Below are 16,042 nucleotides of genomic sequence, written 5' to 3'. Positions count from 1 at the left end.
AATAAGTCAGGCTAGCAATAATATTAAGGATACAGAAACAAAATCGTGCCCATCTAGGCCTACTCCTCCTCCTCGGATACAGAGTCATTTGAAAACAAACTTTTCCTATTCATGTAGGTTACACAAACAGTACTGTGTAAAGTTTTTTTGGGGCGTTTTTTTCTAGATTCTTATCAATTACACACCATCAGGGAGGCATCTAGTTGCTCCACATTCACTCTCTCTGCTGTATGTCAACCATAGACAACATCATGTGGTCAGACCCAGAAGACATGCACAGTTAAGTGAGAGCCTAGTTTTCTCCAACATGCTAGAATGACCTGCCAGATACCTTGGAGTTTGTGAAGTTATCGACCTTTTATAGACCACAAAATATTGCTTTATTTGTTTCATACTTACCACATGTTCATAAACCATTGATGGCATTATTTGTGAAAGCAATAATCACGTCTATTCCCGCGCGCGCTCTTACACAGGCCGTAATAACAACACATTTGGCCCGATTTGGCCGCGAGGATGAGGAGGCGAGCTGTTTCCTTCAAATCACACCGCGCGCCAACATCCGCGCATGTCCACTACTCTCTGCTCTGATTGGTCAACAGCAGCGCCGTCACTCTACTACCACGAATCTGTTTGGCCGTACGTGCTTACGTAGAAGTCTTTCGCTCTACGCTGATTGGTCGAATTGCTCTGGTATAAGTACAGCCGGGGCCAGGGCGCCACATTCAACTTCAGGTAAAACAGCTGCTGACTTTAGGAGAATATAACAGAAGAAAACGTTCAGTTATTTTTTGTTACGGTATTTATAGTTTTTTTAATAATATATCTCATTTGGATAAAATGGACTGTGTGGATTTCCCAAGAGTGCTGCCAAACTCACCCCGGAAGACCAGGGGACAAATTCAGGTTTGTTTTTACATTAACGTGACTTAATTGTTGTAAATAGCAACTTTCACCCACAGCTAACGTAGTTCAAAGTAGCTACTGAACATATTAATTCATGCTAACACCAGCCGTGTATGTTGTATGTATGTGGTACGTGTAGTCGTTGACTGACCCGAGTCCCTCTGCTGTTTGAATGTAGGTCATCTTCGGACCGATGTTTTCAGGCAAAAGGTGAGTTGTTCATTCACAGAATCAAAATATACGTCCTTTGTCAGATATAGCTAGCTAGTGTCTTCTTTTCTCACCGAGGAAACCAGATTAAATCCGCACTGAACGGTGAACGCCCATACTTTACCATCCCGCCAAATTTCTCCTATTGTTTACCCAGCTGGCCAGCTGCTACCTATAGAAAGTAAATTAAGTCATGGGACAACGTAAACAAAACCTGCATATATTTGTACATAACAACTGTGATTTTTTAAGTTTCCACTCGTCACTTATTAATTATTAAACACGTTACACTGCGATCATTACTACTGTACATACTGATGGTACATTAATGAAATCAGTGTTTGGGCAGGCACTGTCACGTGACTGAACTTATACTTATTGTGTTAACCTATCTGCAAAATATACAAAGTGGTTTAACTGGTGTTGACCATGTTGTTGTCATTCATTTTGCAGCACTGAACTGATGAGGAGAGTGCGGCGTTTCCAGATAGCCCAGTACAACTGCTTGGTGATTAAATATGCCAAAGACACTCGTTATTCTGACAAAGGCATGGCTACACATGACAAGTGAGTTTTTATGGACTTGTTCACTCGCCTAAGTTGTTCCCATTTTTACTGAAATACCCTTGTCTGTGAGTTTGAGGAGGTGGTAATAAAGTCATGGTTTTGATATGAAATTGAAATTAAATGTTCACGATAATAAACATAAGAATGAAGAAAATATCCCAAGTAAACTAGGTAGCCCAGTTTCGTTGAACCAAATCATTTAATGAAGGGAGAGGATGGGTCCATCTCTCTCTGTTTCAATGTGCAATATGAGGTCATTATCTGCATTTATTGATCTTTCTTATTGCATTTTTATTGTTGTTATTTATTTATTGAATAGTTTTTATTTGAGAGTGTGAATAAATGTGTGCACAGAAACACTTTTAAAATTTTGTTGTATTGTTTTGTGCAATAACGACAAACTGCATCTGATTCAGTATTATCTCTTACACCTTTGACAGAAATGTAACACTTTTGAATGTGAAGAAATCAGGGACTGTAATGAGTGCTTTCAAAACAGTGAAATACTGATGTCTGAGTAAAAGCTGACCACTAGTGGTGACATCGTCGTGACCCTGTACCATGTCCGTCTTTTAGAAACACAATGGAGGCCGTACCAGCTGCCTGTCTTGAAGATGTGAGGCCTCTGGCACTGAAAGCCTGCGTCATTGGAATTGATGAGGGACAGTTTGTAAGTAAATGTTTTATTTTCAGCTTAAACTAGTGACTGTTCATCTCCGTCATATTTTTTGAAATTGTGTGTGTGCCTTAAATTCAGGTCTTTTGTTTTTGCACGTAGTGATACCAGGATTGGTATCAGGCTGGAGGCCTCCGCATCCTCTGACTCTGTGCTTCCTTTGTGTTGTTGCAGTTTCCAGACACAGTGGAGTTTTGTGAGGAGATGGCAAATTTGGGAAAGACGGTCATTGTAGCTGCCTTGGATGGAACCTTCCAGAGGAAGGTGAGTATCTGTGCGTTTGTCTGTGCATGTCAGAGTCAGAGTGATGCTGATTGTTCATATCAACAAACACACAGTGTGTGGATGCTGAGGGAGCAGACAGAGCATCATTGTGGGTATAGACGCAACAGAAAGTGCGAAACAAGGAACGCATTTTTGAGGCTGCACTGAACAATCTGCATGAGCAGCACTTTGACAGACTCTTCATTGTGCTCATTATTTCGCACCACAGTGTGTCTGTTCTGTCCTGGTAATGTAATTATACCTGACTTGCTTTTCTGCTGTCCTGTGCATTCCTGTAGGCATTCGGAAACATCCTAAACCTTGTCCCTCTGGCGGAGAGCGTGGTGAAGCTCAATGCCGTCTGCATGCAGTGTTACAAAGAGGCTGCCTATACCAAGAGGATAGGAGCAGAGAAGGAGGTGAGGTGACATAAAGTGCTGTGACAGTTTTACCTGAATCTGTACCAGCCTGAGCAATAATAAATAAACCATAACATAGTTTCACACAGTAAAATCCAAGCTGATGAAGACATATTTGTCATGTTTTTATTTGTAAAACCTTGTGAATACTGAAATGATTCTGACCAGGTCTGGCATATTATGCCACCTGTCATGCTTAAGTGTAGAGCACAGGGTTCCTACACAAGTATGGAATTTGATTTTATACATTTCCAGGTCTGGAAATGTCTGGAAAATGGAAACTATTGTATGGAAATCTTCTTATCTGAAGTCATTTGGGTTAATTATTTCTATTGTACCTAACTACAATCCTACAAACAGCTCTCCTGGAAATGATTTGGTTACATAATGGCATTACACATTCAGAATAATGAAAACAATGATATGATAAATTACATTCTTTTTTTTGTATTATGCACATCTATTTACTCATCACAAATGATTTTTTTTTTTTTTTTACTGAAAAGTCTAGAAATTAGGGTCTGGAAAAAGTATGGAATTTGGAAATTTCAAATGTGTAGGAACCCTGAGAGCAGGTAGACTTAGTGCAGACAACAGAATGTGAATGCCTGGTTTTAACGGTCAACTCCTGTCTGTCTGTGCCAAAGCTGGAAGTGATTGGTGGAGCTGACAAGTATCAGGCGGTGTGCAGGAAGTGTTACGGGGATCTGATGATGGGCAAAGAGAACAGTGCTCCCCTCAGGAATGAAACTCCACAACAAGCCCCCCCAGGAAAACTCGTGGACTCTGGAGTTCACAGGACGCTTTTCTCCACCCTGCACCTCTGAGGAACGTTGCAGACGTTCAGCGGAGAACTGAGAAATTCAACAATCGAGTGTGTGTGAGGGGCGTGAAGGAGAGAAAGTACATTTGAGAGACAATGTTGACATGAACTGGTAACTTCTGAATGTCTGTGGGTATTTTTAGGTAACTTGAAATGTGTCAATGAATTGAGTTTAATCAGCTCAGTTGATTTTCTTTGTATTTGGTGTGAAATTGTATTAATATTTTTACTTGAAGAGGTAGGTGCACTCAAGCCTGATAATGAACAGATGACATCACTGCCATTACAATGCAGTGATATTCACTTTTGTTTGGTTATCTTTTGACATGTAACTGTATCATTACACTATCAAATAGAACATTTTAATTTATTTTTTTACAAACTGTAAAGGTTCACTTGTGTTTTACAATGTGTATGTATGCGAGCAGTGATACAAGTAAAATGTGTGGTTTAAAAACATGATTTGGCTCTTTCTCTACAGATTTTCATGACAGTTGGGAAACCCCTTTCCTCACACAGAGGTTTTCAAATTGTTGTACTGTGTGATATGTAATCCAATGCCTTCACATGCAGCTGAGGACCAAAATAACCTGTTTGATTTCTGGCATCCATTCCAGCCTGCCAGCAGTGGGGAAGTTTATCCTCACTTTACTGCTCTATAAAACCTCTATTACAGCAACACACAGCTGATAAGGACATGATTTTATTCCATAAACAAAAAGGTCTACAGTAAATCTGTCTTCTGCTTCTGACAAAATTGTGTCAAAAGATAAAAACAAAAACGGGGAAAGAAGGCAATTTCACAACTTCAATGTTGGAAAAAAAAATACATAGAAACAAAACAGAAAAACAAATCGAGCTGTGCAAGATCTGACCAGTTCCATGTGCCAGTTTTTATAAAACATTAGAAGAAGGCATCACAAATGATTTAACGCAAATGAATCTAGTCAGCTCATCTAACACATGAACCCTGAATCAAAGCAAATAAAGATTAGCTATGCATTGTTAACTAATTGCAGGCTAATTTATATGTTAAATATACATGAAATCAACATTACATGTCAAATTTCAGCCAAATTATGACATTACTGTGCAGAAAGAGGCTGGAGACAGCAAGTCTGAAGGCACAATTTCTGAATTTCACTATCAGTTGAGTTATTCAAGCTGGGTTATTATGGGAAACTATCATCTTTGTAGTCACATGAATACACTGGTTTCAAGTGTTCATTGAAGAACAGATTGAACTGATTTTTCCAGAGCATGAAAATGAGCACAGAAATAATAACTCCAGAACGGAGGTGAGGACAGCTGTGATACACAACTGCTTAACCTTCATGTATCATCAGTATTATTACATCATGGCACATTTTACTCTCATTCACGTTCCTCTAAAACTCTTTGTGTTTAACTTTCCCTCCTTAAGGCACAGATGACAAAGCATCAGCAGTGTTTTTCGTATAAGTGGATTCGGTAAGCACACTATCCTCTAAAGGTCAAACAAATAAATTCAATGTTTTTTCACCATAATGTGTCTGCTGTCGTACCATCAACAGCATAATGTTCAATAAATACAAACACATCCATTTTCTGATGCTCGCAGATCTAAGCCCTCGCACCCCCGACAATAGAAACTGATCTCAGGTCGACCTTTGACTCACTTTGGCTGAGCTACGACAGGCGGAGAGCAGCTGAGGTGTTAAACTGACAGACAGACGTTGCTGCTGTCGGGCACAAAGCGGCAAAGTAAACCAGTAGCTTTCCTAAGCACAGGTGTTTGATTCTCACCATCGCAGGCCGAGGTGATAATCTGTCATTTTGTAAAGACACACAAGCTGCAGTCTGCCCCTCTACAACGCAGCATGAAAAAGCCTGTAAACAGGAGATAAACATCAGCGATATGAAAACTAAATGTCACCAAGAGCCTGGAGGAAGTGTGAGGCCTCTGTGCTCACAGAGAGAGAGAGAGGAAGCATCCTCTCTGGTTGTTAATAAGTTACTCTCAACAATACGCTCAGTGAATTCACCTGTTGAATAAGTGCATGGTTACGGTATCTATGTTCCCCTCCCTCTTGACTGTCTGAAATGCATCTACAAGGTTAAAGGGCAACACTGATTATGAACATCCAATATATCTCTAGAGTTTGGCACATTTACGGTAATCAATTACTGCCGACACAATCTTGTTATTTGCTATTGGTCACAATTATAGAACTTTGATGGCCTTCATGTTTTTTCATGTCAACATAAACTGCAGGTTTTAAAAGATGAGATGGTGAACACAGGAGTCGTTTCACTGTTGCTTAACCTTGAAACCTTGTGTTCAAAGGTCATTTTATTATCATATGGCTAACGACCTATCTACACAGTCTCCTCAGAGCCCACACTTTACAAAACATAACTCAGTCACCGAGGGATATTTGGCTTCTTAGTGGGCTTTTCCCACTAAACTCTACTCCCAGATAACAATATATTCAATAGGTTACACACTAAACTCTTTAGAGGTCCTCAGGATAACTGCGCTGAAGGGGAAAGATAAGGAAAGAAATCAGGCACCTATGAAACGGCAGCGTTGAAAGCAGTGAAATCTATGAACATACACACATTCTCAGGTTTCAACAGAGAGTGAAGACAAACACGTTCGCCGCTGTCTTCTTCTACTCTGACTGAAGCCTCACGATGTCACATGACGTGACCTTTGACCTCCTCCTGGGTACATTCTATCTACCTAACCTCTCCCCTTCAGGATCAGCCTGTTTGAGGTAAAAGTTGCATCTTTGCGCAGAGGTCTAAGGTCAGATTTCACATCATCAGCACTCATTTCAACACTCTCGGCTGATGTCTTAAGATCTGACCATAGACCTGTTGAAGTAAACCAGTGTCCTACCTCTGAAACTTGCAGTTGCACTGCTCAGGTTTTCAAATCTGACAACACTTGAAAAAGTGGGTTGAATCAAAAGAAAAAGGAAAAAGAAAAGAAAGAAACACACATCAATATGATATAGCTCTGTGTCTGTGCAGTGCAACTCCAATCACTGTATCACCAGAAGAGCGGGGACACGGCCCGAGCTCCCTTTGTCTCAGTAGTTGGGCGGCTGGTAGACGTCTCCCGGTGGCTTGAAGTTGGAGGGGAAGGGAGGCTGCTGCATGTCTGGCACGTTGCTGGGATAGGCCGTGTAGGTGGTGGGGGTGTAGGTAGTGGGGTTGTAGGAGGTGGGGGCGTAGGTTGGAGGGTAGGCGTTGTGATCCGGGGCTGAGTCTGCGTAGGTCGGGATGGTCACTTCGTTCACACCGCGGCGGAAACGACCCAGCGCGTAGTAGGTGAGGATTCCCTGTGTGGTGATGTAAAAAAAAATCAAAAGGTCAGCACACACAGGCACTTTGAAGTAGGGATGTCATCATGTCACCATTACTTGCTTTCACAATTAATCATGGTATTAAACGCCACAATTAATTTATCGCAAAGATTCCTAAATACCGTCACTTTCCAAAAAAGATTATGTGGGAACCATCTTGACAAATGTGCGCCAAAGTAAAGGTAATTGCACAGATACTGGTCCATTTACCTAATGTAACATTGAATCGGAAGGAATTTAAAAATTTGCATGTCATTTGTAATTTAAAAAGACAAAAAAAATGATTAAAATAAAGTTAAACATTTGGTAACATTTTGGAATATAATTGGTCCTTTATTAATAGATACTTACAATATTTTGTGTAAATAATCAGCTTTGTAATTATTTAGACTATATTTGATTTTACACATACATACTGTTGGGAAATTAATTAAAGGGATAGTTCACCCTAGAATGATATTTCGCTCATTATCTACTCACCCTCATGTTGACTAAGGGCTGGAAGAAGTTTCAGAGTCCTCCGTCCCTTCTCTGAGTTACAGGGGGTCTTGGTGTAGCAGTGCATGTCCATATAACGGTTGCAAAGGGACACCAGAGCTCTTCGTAAAAAAACACACACAAAAAAACATCCAAATACCTCCATGCTGCTCGTATGTAATGTCCGTCTTGTGCTGAAGCCCCAAATTGCGTAATTGTCCCGAAAAAAATTAAATAAGTCTATATTTTAAGCTTGTTTGTAGCGGAAGCTTCTCAAAGCTCCTCTTCCTGGTCCGTCCAAATCTCGCGTGATTTGCGCCGGCGTCAGTGCGGTTACTGCGAATCACGCGAGATTTGGACGGACCAGGAAGAGGAGCTTTGAGAAGCTTCCGCTACAAACAAGCTTAAAATATAGACTTATTTAATTTTTTTCGGGACAATTACGCAATTTGGGGCTTCAGCACAAGACGGACATTACATACGAGCAGCATGGAGGTATTTGGATGTTTTTTTGTGTGTGTTTTTTTACGAAGAGCTCTGGTGTCCCTTTACAACCGTTATATGGACATGCACTGCTACGCTGAGACCCCCTGTAACTCAGAGAAGGGACGGAGGACTCTGAAACTTCTTCCAGCCCTTAGTCCACATGAGGGTGAGTAGATAATGAGCGAAATATCATTCTAGGGTGAACTATCCCTTTAAAGCATAATAATCGTGATAATTGTATGATGATTATTTCTCTGACAATAATCGTACCAAGAAAATCTATAATTGTTACATCCCTACTTTGAAGATTTTCCCAGAGTTTGACTTCACACAACCGCTGAAGGTGATCCAAAGTAATTTTACATGTTAAAATAAACATGTGGAGACTCGAAACATGCTTAGGGGATATGATACATCACGCTGACATTTAGTCTGCATAACATTACAAAGAAACAGTAATGTAGCTATATGCAGTTGACACTGAACACATCAACCTTGAGAGCCTTGCAATCAGCTGTGCTACCAGGCCAAAGTCTGACAGTAAATACAGCAGGGCTTAGGGATAAATGTGTCTCAAGCAGGTCTCTTGCATGTACTGTATATTGCAAGAAGTGACGCAAGTGGCAGCAGCATTGACATTTTGAGAAACACGCACATCTGCTTCCATGCTTAGAATAACGCACTAGTCGTGTGAAGAAGCCAGTAGAATACAGTTGTGCTCATCAGTTTACATAACCTGGAAGATTTTGTAACTGTGTACCGTTCTTTAAGGAAAACATGAGTGGTCAGGCAAAACAGATTTCTCTTATTTTTAAATGGGATAATCAAATTAAACTGTGAGACATTCAGAAATAACACAATCAACAAAAAAAGATAATCAGAGAGTCTGACAAACAAATTCTTGATGCTTCCAGACCGTGGCTTGGTATCAACAGAACCCCTTAATTTCCACTTTTATGAGAGCTTGAACACTGTTGATTGGCATTCTCAAATCCTTGGCAATCTTTTTATATCCTTTTTCTGTTTTATACAGTTGACCAACCTTCTCCCTCTGGACTTTTGACAGTTCTTTTGCTTTTCCCATGGTTCAGAATCCAGCAAAGTCAGTGCAGCAATGGATGAAATGTGCAGGTGTTTGTCAAGAGCCCAGAATCTCATTGACTTTTTATACACAGACACTAATTACAAGCAGTCAAGTTACAGGCGTGGACAGCTACCCTGAGTAACCATTTAAACCAGTCTGTGTCAGTCTGTGTGTATATTATCAGGGTAAGACTTTGAAGAAGTGTAAACTTTTGATCAGGGCCATTTTGGTGTTTGCACTTATCATTCGGATTCAAAAAGATCAAAGTCAGTCGTGTGATAATAAATGGCTTTGCCAAGCCACTAAACTCGGAATAAAAAAAAGTTTTATTGCATTATCAATTATATTTTCTGAAATGCAGCCAGTGTTTCACAAATTCTGCCAGGGTATGTAAACTTTAGAGCACAACTGTACGTACTGACACAACATGGATCTTGAATTTACAGGAGCTACAATAGTCAGTAATCTGTCATGTGTCACTGCTGCTCACCCAGGTGGCGATGGAGAAGAATGAGAAGGCCACGGTGGCGCGTGCAGCGTCCTGAGGGATCCCGCTGACCTCATGAGTGCGACCCCACTGGCTGGCCAGCAGGCAGAAACACACAAACCACAGGAAGGTCCACGCCCCTAGAAAACACACAGATGCACAAACACAGACATGTAAACGGTTGTTTTTTCCACACTGCGTGGAATAACAACAGAGAGAGCCCTCACTTCCCCACTCATGATATAACAAAAAATTATTTCCCCTGGACGACCATGATACAAAAGAACAGAAACGTCAACAGAATGAAAAGAGCTCTCCTGTCGCCATCTGCTCAAACCAACACAAACTACCACTTCTTTGTTTCCTTGAAGAATGGCGGACTGTGAGCTGCGACTGCGAACAGCTGATGAATGTTTAATTTCAGCAAAATCTGTGAGGTCATCCTCCGCCCCCACCCTGCTGCTGCTCACTCATCTTACTGTGCGCAACAATGAATAATACATGTTACGTTGTGTCAGGAAAACAGGCGGGCGGGCTGTCCCACATTACGCCGATAATCGGAGGCTTGTATGAAGAAGTTCACATTTAAATGAGAACTGAGTTTAACCCCTGTTCTCAGATAACTGCTTTCCTTTACTGGCTACTCAGGTATTCAATATGTTCATCTCAACATAGTGTCCAGAGAATGTTTTATCATCTTTTTTTTCACAAAACAAAGCCTTATCTTTAAAGTTTTAATTCTGTACAAAGAAGCATGTAGAAGTGTTTTAGCCTCTAGGGAAGTTAAACAAGGCGTAAACACAACCCTGACCCACACTAGTAGAGGTGACATGCGTAGTCCAATAGCAAACAGTTGCCTACACACATAGAGTAACGTTAGAGTTAAACTGGCCTTCTATCTGCTTCCACTGACTAAAGTCTCCACCATATCTTGAGGGAAGTAACTAGCCATTGCAGATTAGCAGGTAAATTCACCAGTCGGCTTCTTAAAGGGATACGCCAACATTTTTTTTTCTGTGTCTTGCCTCACTCCCGAGTCCATGACCAGCAGATAGACACCATCCTTTCCACTGTGCGTGCAGTAACAAGGGAGATACTGTACGGGCAGAGCTGGCGCACCGCTAATTAGCTTAGCTCAAATGCTGGAAGTGCATAGGAAGTGTTAGCCTGCCTCCTACCCGAGCCGAAATCAGCAGTCAGAAGCTGATTTCATTTTAGCTCTAAACTCTGTCCATATCTCCTTTATTACTCCACGCACAGTCAAAAGGATGGTGTCTATCTGCTGGTCATGGACTCAGGAGTGAGGCCCTTTAACGTTTGACTGTCTGCTGTTCAGTGCCGAGAATCACCTGAGAATCCCAGATCAGCCATGACGGCGTACTTCCTTTCCTGCGCGTTGCTCATGAAAGGCACGTAAACGTCCAACACCAGGAAGGCCACACAGGCCAGGAAGGCGATCACGCCGATGCCGATGGCGTAGTGACACGCCGAGTCATTCTGGTTGAAGATGCACTTGGCCTCAGCAGAGTGGGATGAGTTGATGTATCCCTCTGTGGTGATGCAGGCGAACACCACCAGGGCAAAGATCTACAAGCAGAGAAAAGAGGAGGACAAGTGAATGGTGTAGGATTTACTTCCAATTTCTAAAACCTTCAATGATTTGCACAGATGCAAGAACAGTCTAAGTTAAAGCAACACCCTGCTGTTTACTTCAAGTCTACTCATTAACCTCACATTGCATACTTGACATTACTGCAGTGCAGCTACAGTATGGGTTTCAAGTACAGTATAAAAACATCTGATCTCAAATCAGAGACTTCAAACAGGTTATCCACTTTCTACTACTAACAGGACTATTTGTGCAACTCTCCTTTTGTGATGCATTCAAAGACATTTGGACATGTGGAATTTGAATCTGCTTCCAAAAAACATTGCAGACAAGGAGCTCTGCTCACAAAGCAGAGAATAAGTCATTGTGGCCCTCTTGAAAACAACATGTGAATTCATTTTACAGATCACCGTTATCTCTTAAACAACATCAGGAGCCTCTCTAACACTGAAACAGGAAGGGTAGTCGATGCAGTCACTCCTTAAAAATTAGGTACGCCTTGAGAAAATCAGCAAATATCCTCAGGTTAAGCTGAGGTCTATGTAAGTAGAGCCTCACTTATGATCATCAGATCAACATAACGTGACATAACGTTTCAACAAAGCCACAAATCTTGTTTTGTCAAATTTCTTCCCATGACACACCGTGAGGTCACGTGTCATCAGTCTCTTCTCTTCGTGCTGATTCTTATGAAACACCCCCAAAAGTTCTTGTGTGTCAATTTCTGTTTCCCCGTGGTGTGTTACTGTCTGCTCTGGTTACCCATCTAACCATGTGACCTACTTTTGAGTGCAGCTGCCTGCCATGTGACTCCAGAGATGCCACCGGTTCCCTAACTAACTACACTCATAATGAGATCTGGGAGGACGATAGAGAGGGACTGTTCAACTGGTGGGGAGGAGGAGAGGCAACAGTCCTGCTCTGGAAATCAGACAAAAGGTGACAAGTGTGGACAGGAGACAGAGACTTAAGGGAAGTGAACACGGGGACTTCCAAAACACAAGACAACAGTGAGACAGGGACTGTTTGTGGAGCAGATGGATGTTCCCATACATACGCAGTGACAGATGTCAAACAAAGGCCAAAATTTCCCCTGTTTACATTGTACACGTTGTTAAACTCAGTGACCAGCATAAATATGCTGACACTCCCTCCTGAATGACATGTGTTTAGATGTAAACTAAAACTCAAGTTTAAATACATACACTGAAAATACATAACTTTATACAGTCTTTCACAGTTAGGATAGTCATGTCGCAGAAGAATATGAACTTTGTTTTTATCTCTCGTGCATTAAGAGGAGGTATAATGATGTGATTCAACACTTTTAATGACAAAGAGTCTTTGTGTGCAGATTGTTCCTCCTTCCAGTAGCAGGTGTGCTGCATTATGGGACTTGTAGGCAAGGTTACCAAGAGAAATCTGCCCTACAAAGGCAAAGTGCAGTATCTGTAAAAATGCAAAACTGAGAACAGCTTTTTGTGTTTTTCATTGTCAGGTTTAAGCATCAAATTATGAATAAGTCTATAATTGATTAGATAAAGGTGGACTGAATTAAATGTATTTTGTAGTTTGTCTTTCTGACCAATTTTGACAGTTTTATGGCAGATACTGCACTTTGCCTTGGTTTTAGCTACAGATACTGCACTTTTGCCTTGGTTTTGGTGCAGATACGGCACTTTGCCTTGGTTTTACTCCAATGGAATTATAGAGTAAACTATAGAATGTACAGTACTCTTTGCAGATACTCCACTTTGCCTTGGTTTCACAGTGCTTTTTTGAATGAACAGCAAAATAAAAAGCTCAATAACTCTAATATGCCACACTTTTGATTGGTCAAAAAAAAAGGAAAAAATGCAGATACTGCACTTCACCTTTGTAGGGCAGAAATATCCTCTCTTAGGTCATTAGCTGGTAGCTGACTGACGTAGGATTAAAATCACCAGAGATACATGGTGATCTAGCCAGAGTGAATTTGAGATGAGTTTAGCAGTGAGTGTGTGTGTGTGTGTGTGTGTAAGACAGAACACGTTCACCAAGAGTAAAAGAGAGAGGGTCAGTGGGGGAGAGGTATCACCTTTCCTACCCATCAGCCCCTGTTTACCAGTGACACACACATAATCTCTCTGTCTCATTTACACACACATACCTACACACGCGCACGCTTTCCCCCAATCACAAGCATATAAACAAGTGTTGTGGCAACCAAGGGCACATTCTGTCCTCAGTCCTCATCTTCCACACTAGACATGATTGATTATTCCAGTTAAGATGTGTGTTTTTCTAACTGTGACACATGTGTGAAGATATAGTTTACTCTTCATGAGAAATCAGTGGGGAGATTGCCAAGGACAGATAGGCTGTAACAGCTCCAGTATAATCCCTCATTCTGGAAGTGCATGATCACCCACACAGTATGTTATTATTTTATTGTGAAACCTGTTTGGTTGAAAAGCAGTTCTTCTTTCCAGATCAGTGTCCTAACCACAGAAACTAATCGAAGCCATTCAATTTGCCTAGCAACAGGTGATCGACAGCAATGTAGAACCACTTTCTCTTGTAAATGAATTCCCCTCTCTAATGGAAATACCCCCTTCTTTATAACTTCTCCATAAAGAAAAACAAACATTTGTCTTTGACCAGTTTCAGAAACACTGGGAATTACCTATCATCTGACTTTATGAGTCATATACTTTTCTAATAGCCCTAGCTGCAGTTTTACAGACCATAGATCACTATCAGATTATTATAGTCTAGCCTATAAATTGTCTTTTGCCCGCAGAAGAGGAGATCTCACTGTGTGTCTGGCAGTTTTCTGTCTTTTGTCCTCTGACAACAGCAGTGTTGACCTGTGCTGTCACCGAGCTGCTGTCATACACCAGCTGCATGCAACATGACGCCCCGTGGAGACGCTGCTTATATAGTGGACTGTTGTTCCGCACGGCGCAGATAGAAATGTATCAGTGAAAGCCGCTCCACTATAGACAGATTACATGGCCGCGGTTCAGACGCACCTGTTGAGCCATTAGGGCCACGTTGGATAATCACTCTGTTGCTTCATTTAAAACACAGACCCGTCCCATCCACGCTGAAACTCACCCAGCTCAGCAGCCGCACGATAGTTTGCGGCTGTCGGATAAACTTGAAGAAGTCGAAGCCTCCTCCCGCCAGCGAAGCCCCGTACGCACTCGCACCGCCCGTCTCCTCCATGTCTCTGATCCGTCCCTCCGGAGCTCACCGTGTGGTATAGGTAGCCAAAACAACTGACCTGACAGGACGAGCCCACAAGAGAAGCCAAACTAAAAAAAAACAACAAAAAAAAAACAACTCCGTGCCGTGCTACTGCCGCCGCCTCCTGCAGCGCTGCTTCACTTGACGAGGAGAGATCAGCCAGTGGGAGAGGATCTGCGCACCAGCGGCTGCGCGTCAACAGGGGCGGACTCCAGAAACCAAGAGATGATCATGTGTGTGACTGACTATCATTTAACCTCCCCCAACACATTTATGTGCACACAAGAGCAACACAAAGACACATCAATAGATACTATCACGAGAAAATGTTTATCACATGAAGACAAATATTTTTTGTATTACAAGTTTTGTCAAATTTTATGTTTAAATATGTAAATGAGGCCATATCTGATGAAATATGCGCTAATTTGCATACATTTCCAGAACTGAACAATGGATAAACCCCCTTTATTTTGTTGACATATTAGAGTCAGAAGGGGTTTTTGGATATCTCTTTTTATCACTTTGTAAATGAGAAAATACTGTCACCAGCCCTTAAAAAAAACAGATTTTGCCATGTTTTTAGGAATAAAATGTTGTATAAATCAGGCTGTGAATGATATATCAACAATCCCCTCTGTAAAAACCTTCAGAATATAGACAGGAATAAAACTGGAAGGTTTGGTGTCTCTAAGTGCTGATGAAGTTAAGATTTCGGGTTGTATGAGGAAAAACTAATTTTGAGAAAATGGCCTTTAAAGACTTGTAGGCCTACTGTAGAATTCCACAGCTTGTTGATGTAAATCATACTTTTCCGATTGGTTGCAGATACAAAGAAAATTACAATTTTAATTTTTGGAGCCTACATCATTATTCAGGAGAGAGAGAGCTTTACAATGATACCTGACATGACATGGGTCAGACAACAGACACAGCACAGTAGCTGTTAACTGTTGGTGAATTTAGGAGAAATCTACCAACAAAAGAGACAAAATGAAGTAAAATAACCACCTTAATGTGGATGTTCTACCATTTCTTTTGACTTTTCTGAGAGAATACATGTTAAGGAAGAAAAATAGCCCAAAATCTCAAAATTGATCAGTGCATGAAAAAACAGGGTTTTTGCCTGTAGTGTCTCGCCTCAGGTTTCATGTGGTATAGTCGCATGGGTGCAGATCCCGGGGGGACTGCCAATTTCTAAAAAACATGAACTGTCCCCCCCCAATAAAAATACCCTAAATTATTCAAAATTGAAAAAATGTATTTTCAGACTTCACATTCTTGACATTTTAGATTAGAAATCTTTGGTCTCCTCCACTACAATGCAAATGAATGTGTAGTTTCTTACACAGACGTATAGGCATAAAGGGAGAAAAGGAAGATGGTGAGAAGAATTAGGGATTCTGTCTACATTACACACCTGAGACCCTTAAAATTATGATTTATAACA

General features: G+C 41.2%; 2 protein-coding genes across 2 annotated transcripts; one reads left to right on the top strand and one right to left on the bottom strand.

The window, feature by feature from the left end:
* Window positions 1–720: 720 nt before the first annotated feature.
* tk1 (thymidine kinase 1, soluble) lies at window positions 721–4,793 on the top strand. Its single transcript, XM_085785969.1, has 7 exons — window positions 721–906; window positions 1,085–1,116; window positions 1,570–1,683; window positions 2,260–2,353; window positions 2,534–2,623; window positions 2,923–3,042; window positions 3,690–4,793. Exons 1-7 carry the CDS (start codon window positions 841–843, stop codon window positions 3,867–3,869), a joined length of 696 nt encoding a protein of 231 aa, XP_085642095.1. The 5' UTR covers window positions 721–840; the 3' UTR covers window positions 3,870–4,793.
* On the bottom strand, window positions 4,553–14,753 carry syngr2b (synaptogyrin 2b). The gene is made up of 4 exons (XM_085785846.1): window positions 14,461–14,753; window positions 11,102–11,339; window positions 9,756–9,892; window positions 4,553–7,194 (listed from the first exon to the last, which is right to left on the bottom strand). Exons 1-4 carry the CDS (start codon window positions 14,569–14,571, stop codon window positions 6,943–6,945), a joined length of 738 nt encoding a protein of 245 aa, XP_085641972.1. The 5' UTR covers window positions 14,572–14,753; the 3' UTR covers window positions 4,553–6,942.
* Window positions 14,754–16,042: the final 1,289 nt, after the last annotated feature.

This window comes from Trachurus japonicus, chromosome 1 (assembly GCF_045865225.1).
Source record: "Trachurus japonicus isolate A0001 chromosome 1, Traja_1.0".
In the NCBI taxonomy this organism is placed as follows: domain Eukaryota; kingdom Metazoa; phylum Chordata; class Actinopteri; order Carangiformes; family Carangidae; genus Trachurus; species Trachurus japonicus.
This window is presented reverse-complemented; position numbering and strand designations above follow the sequence as displayed.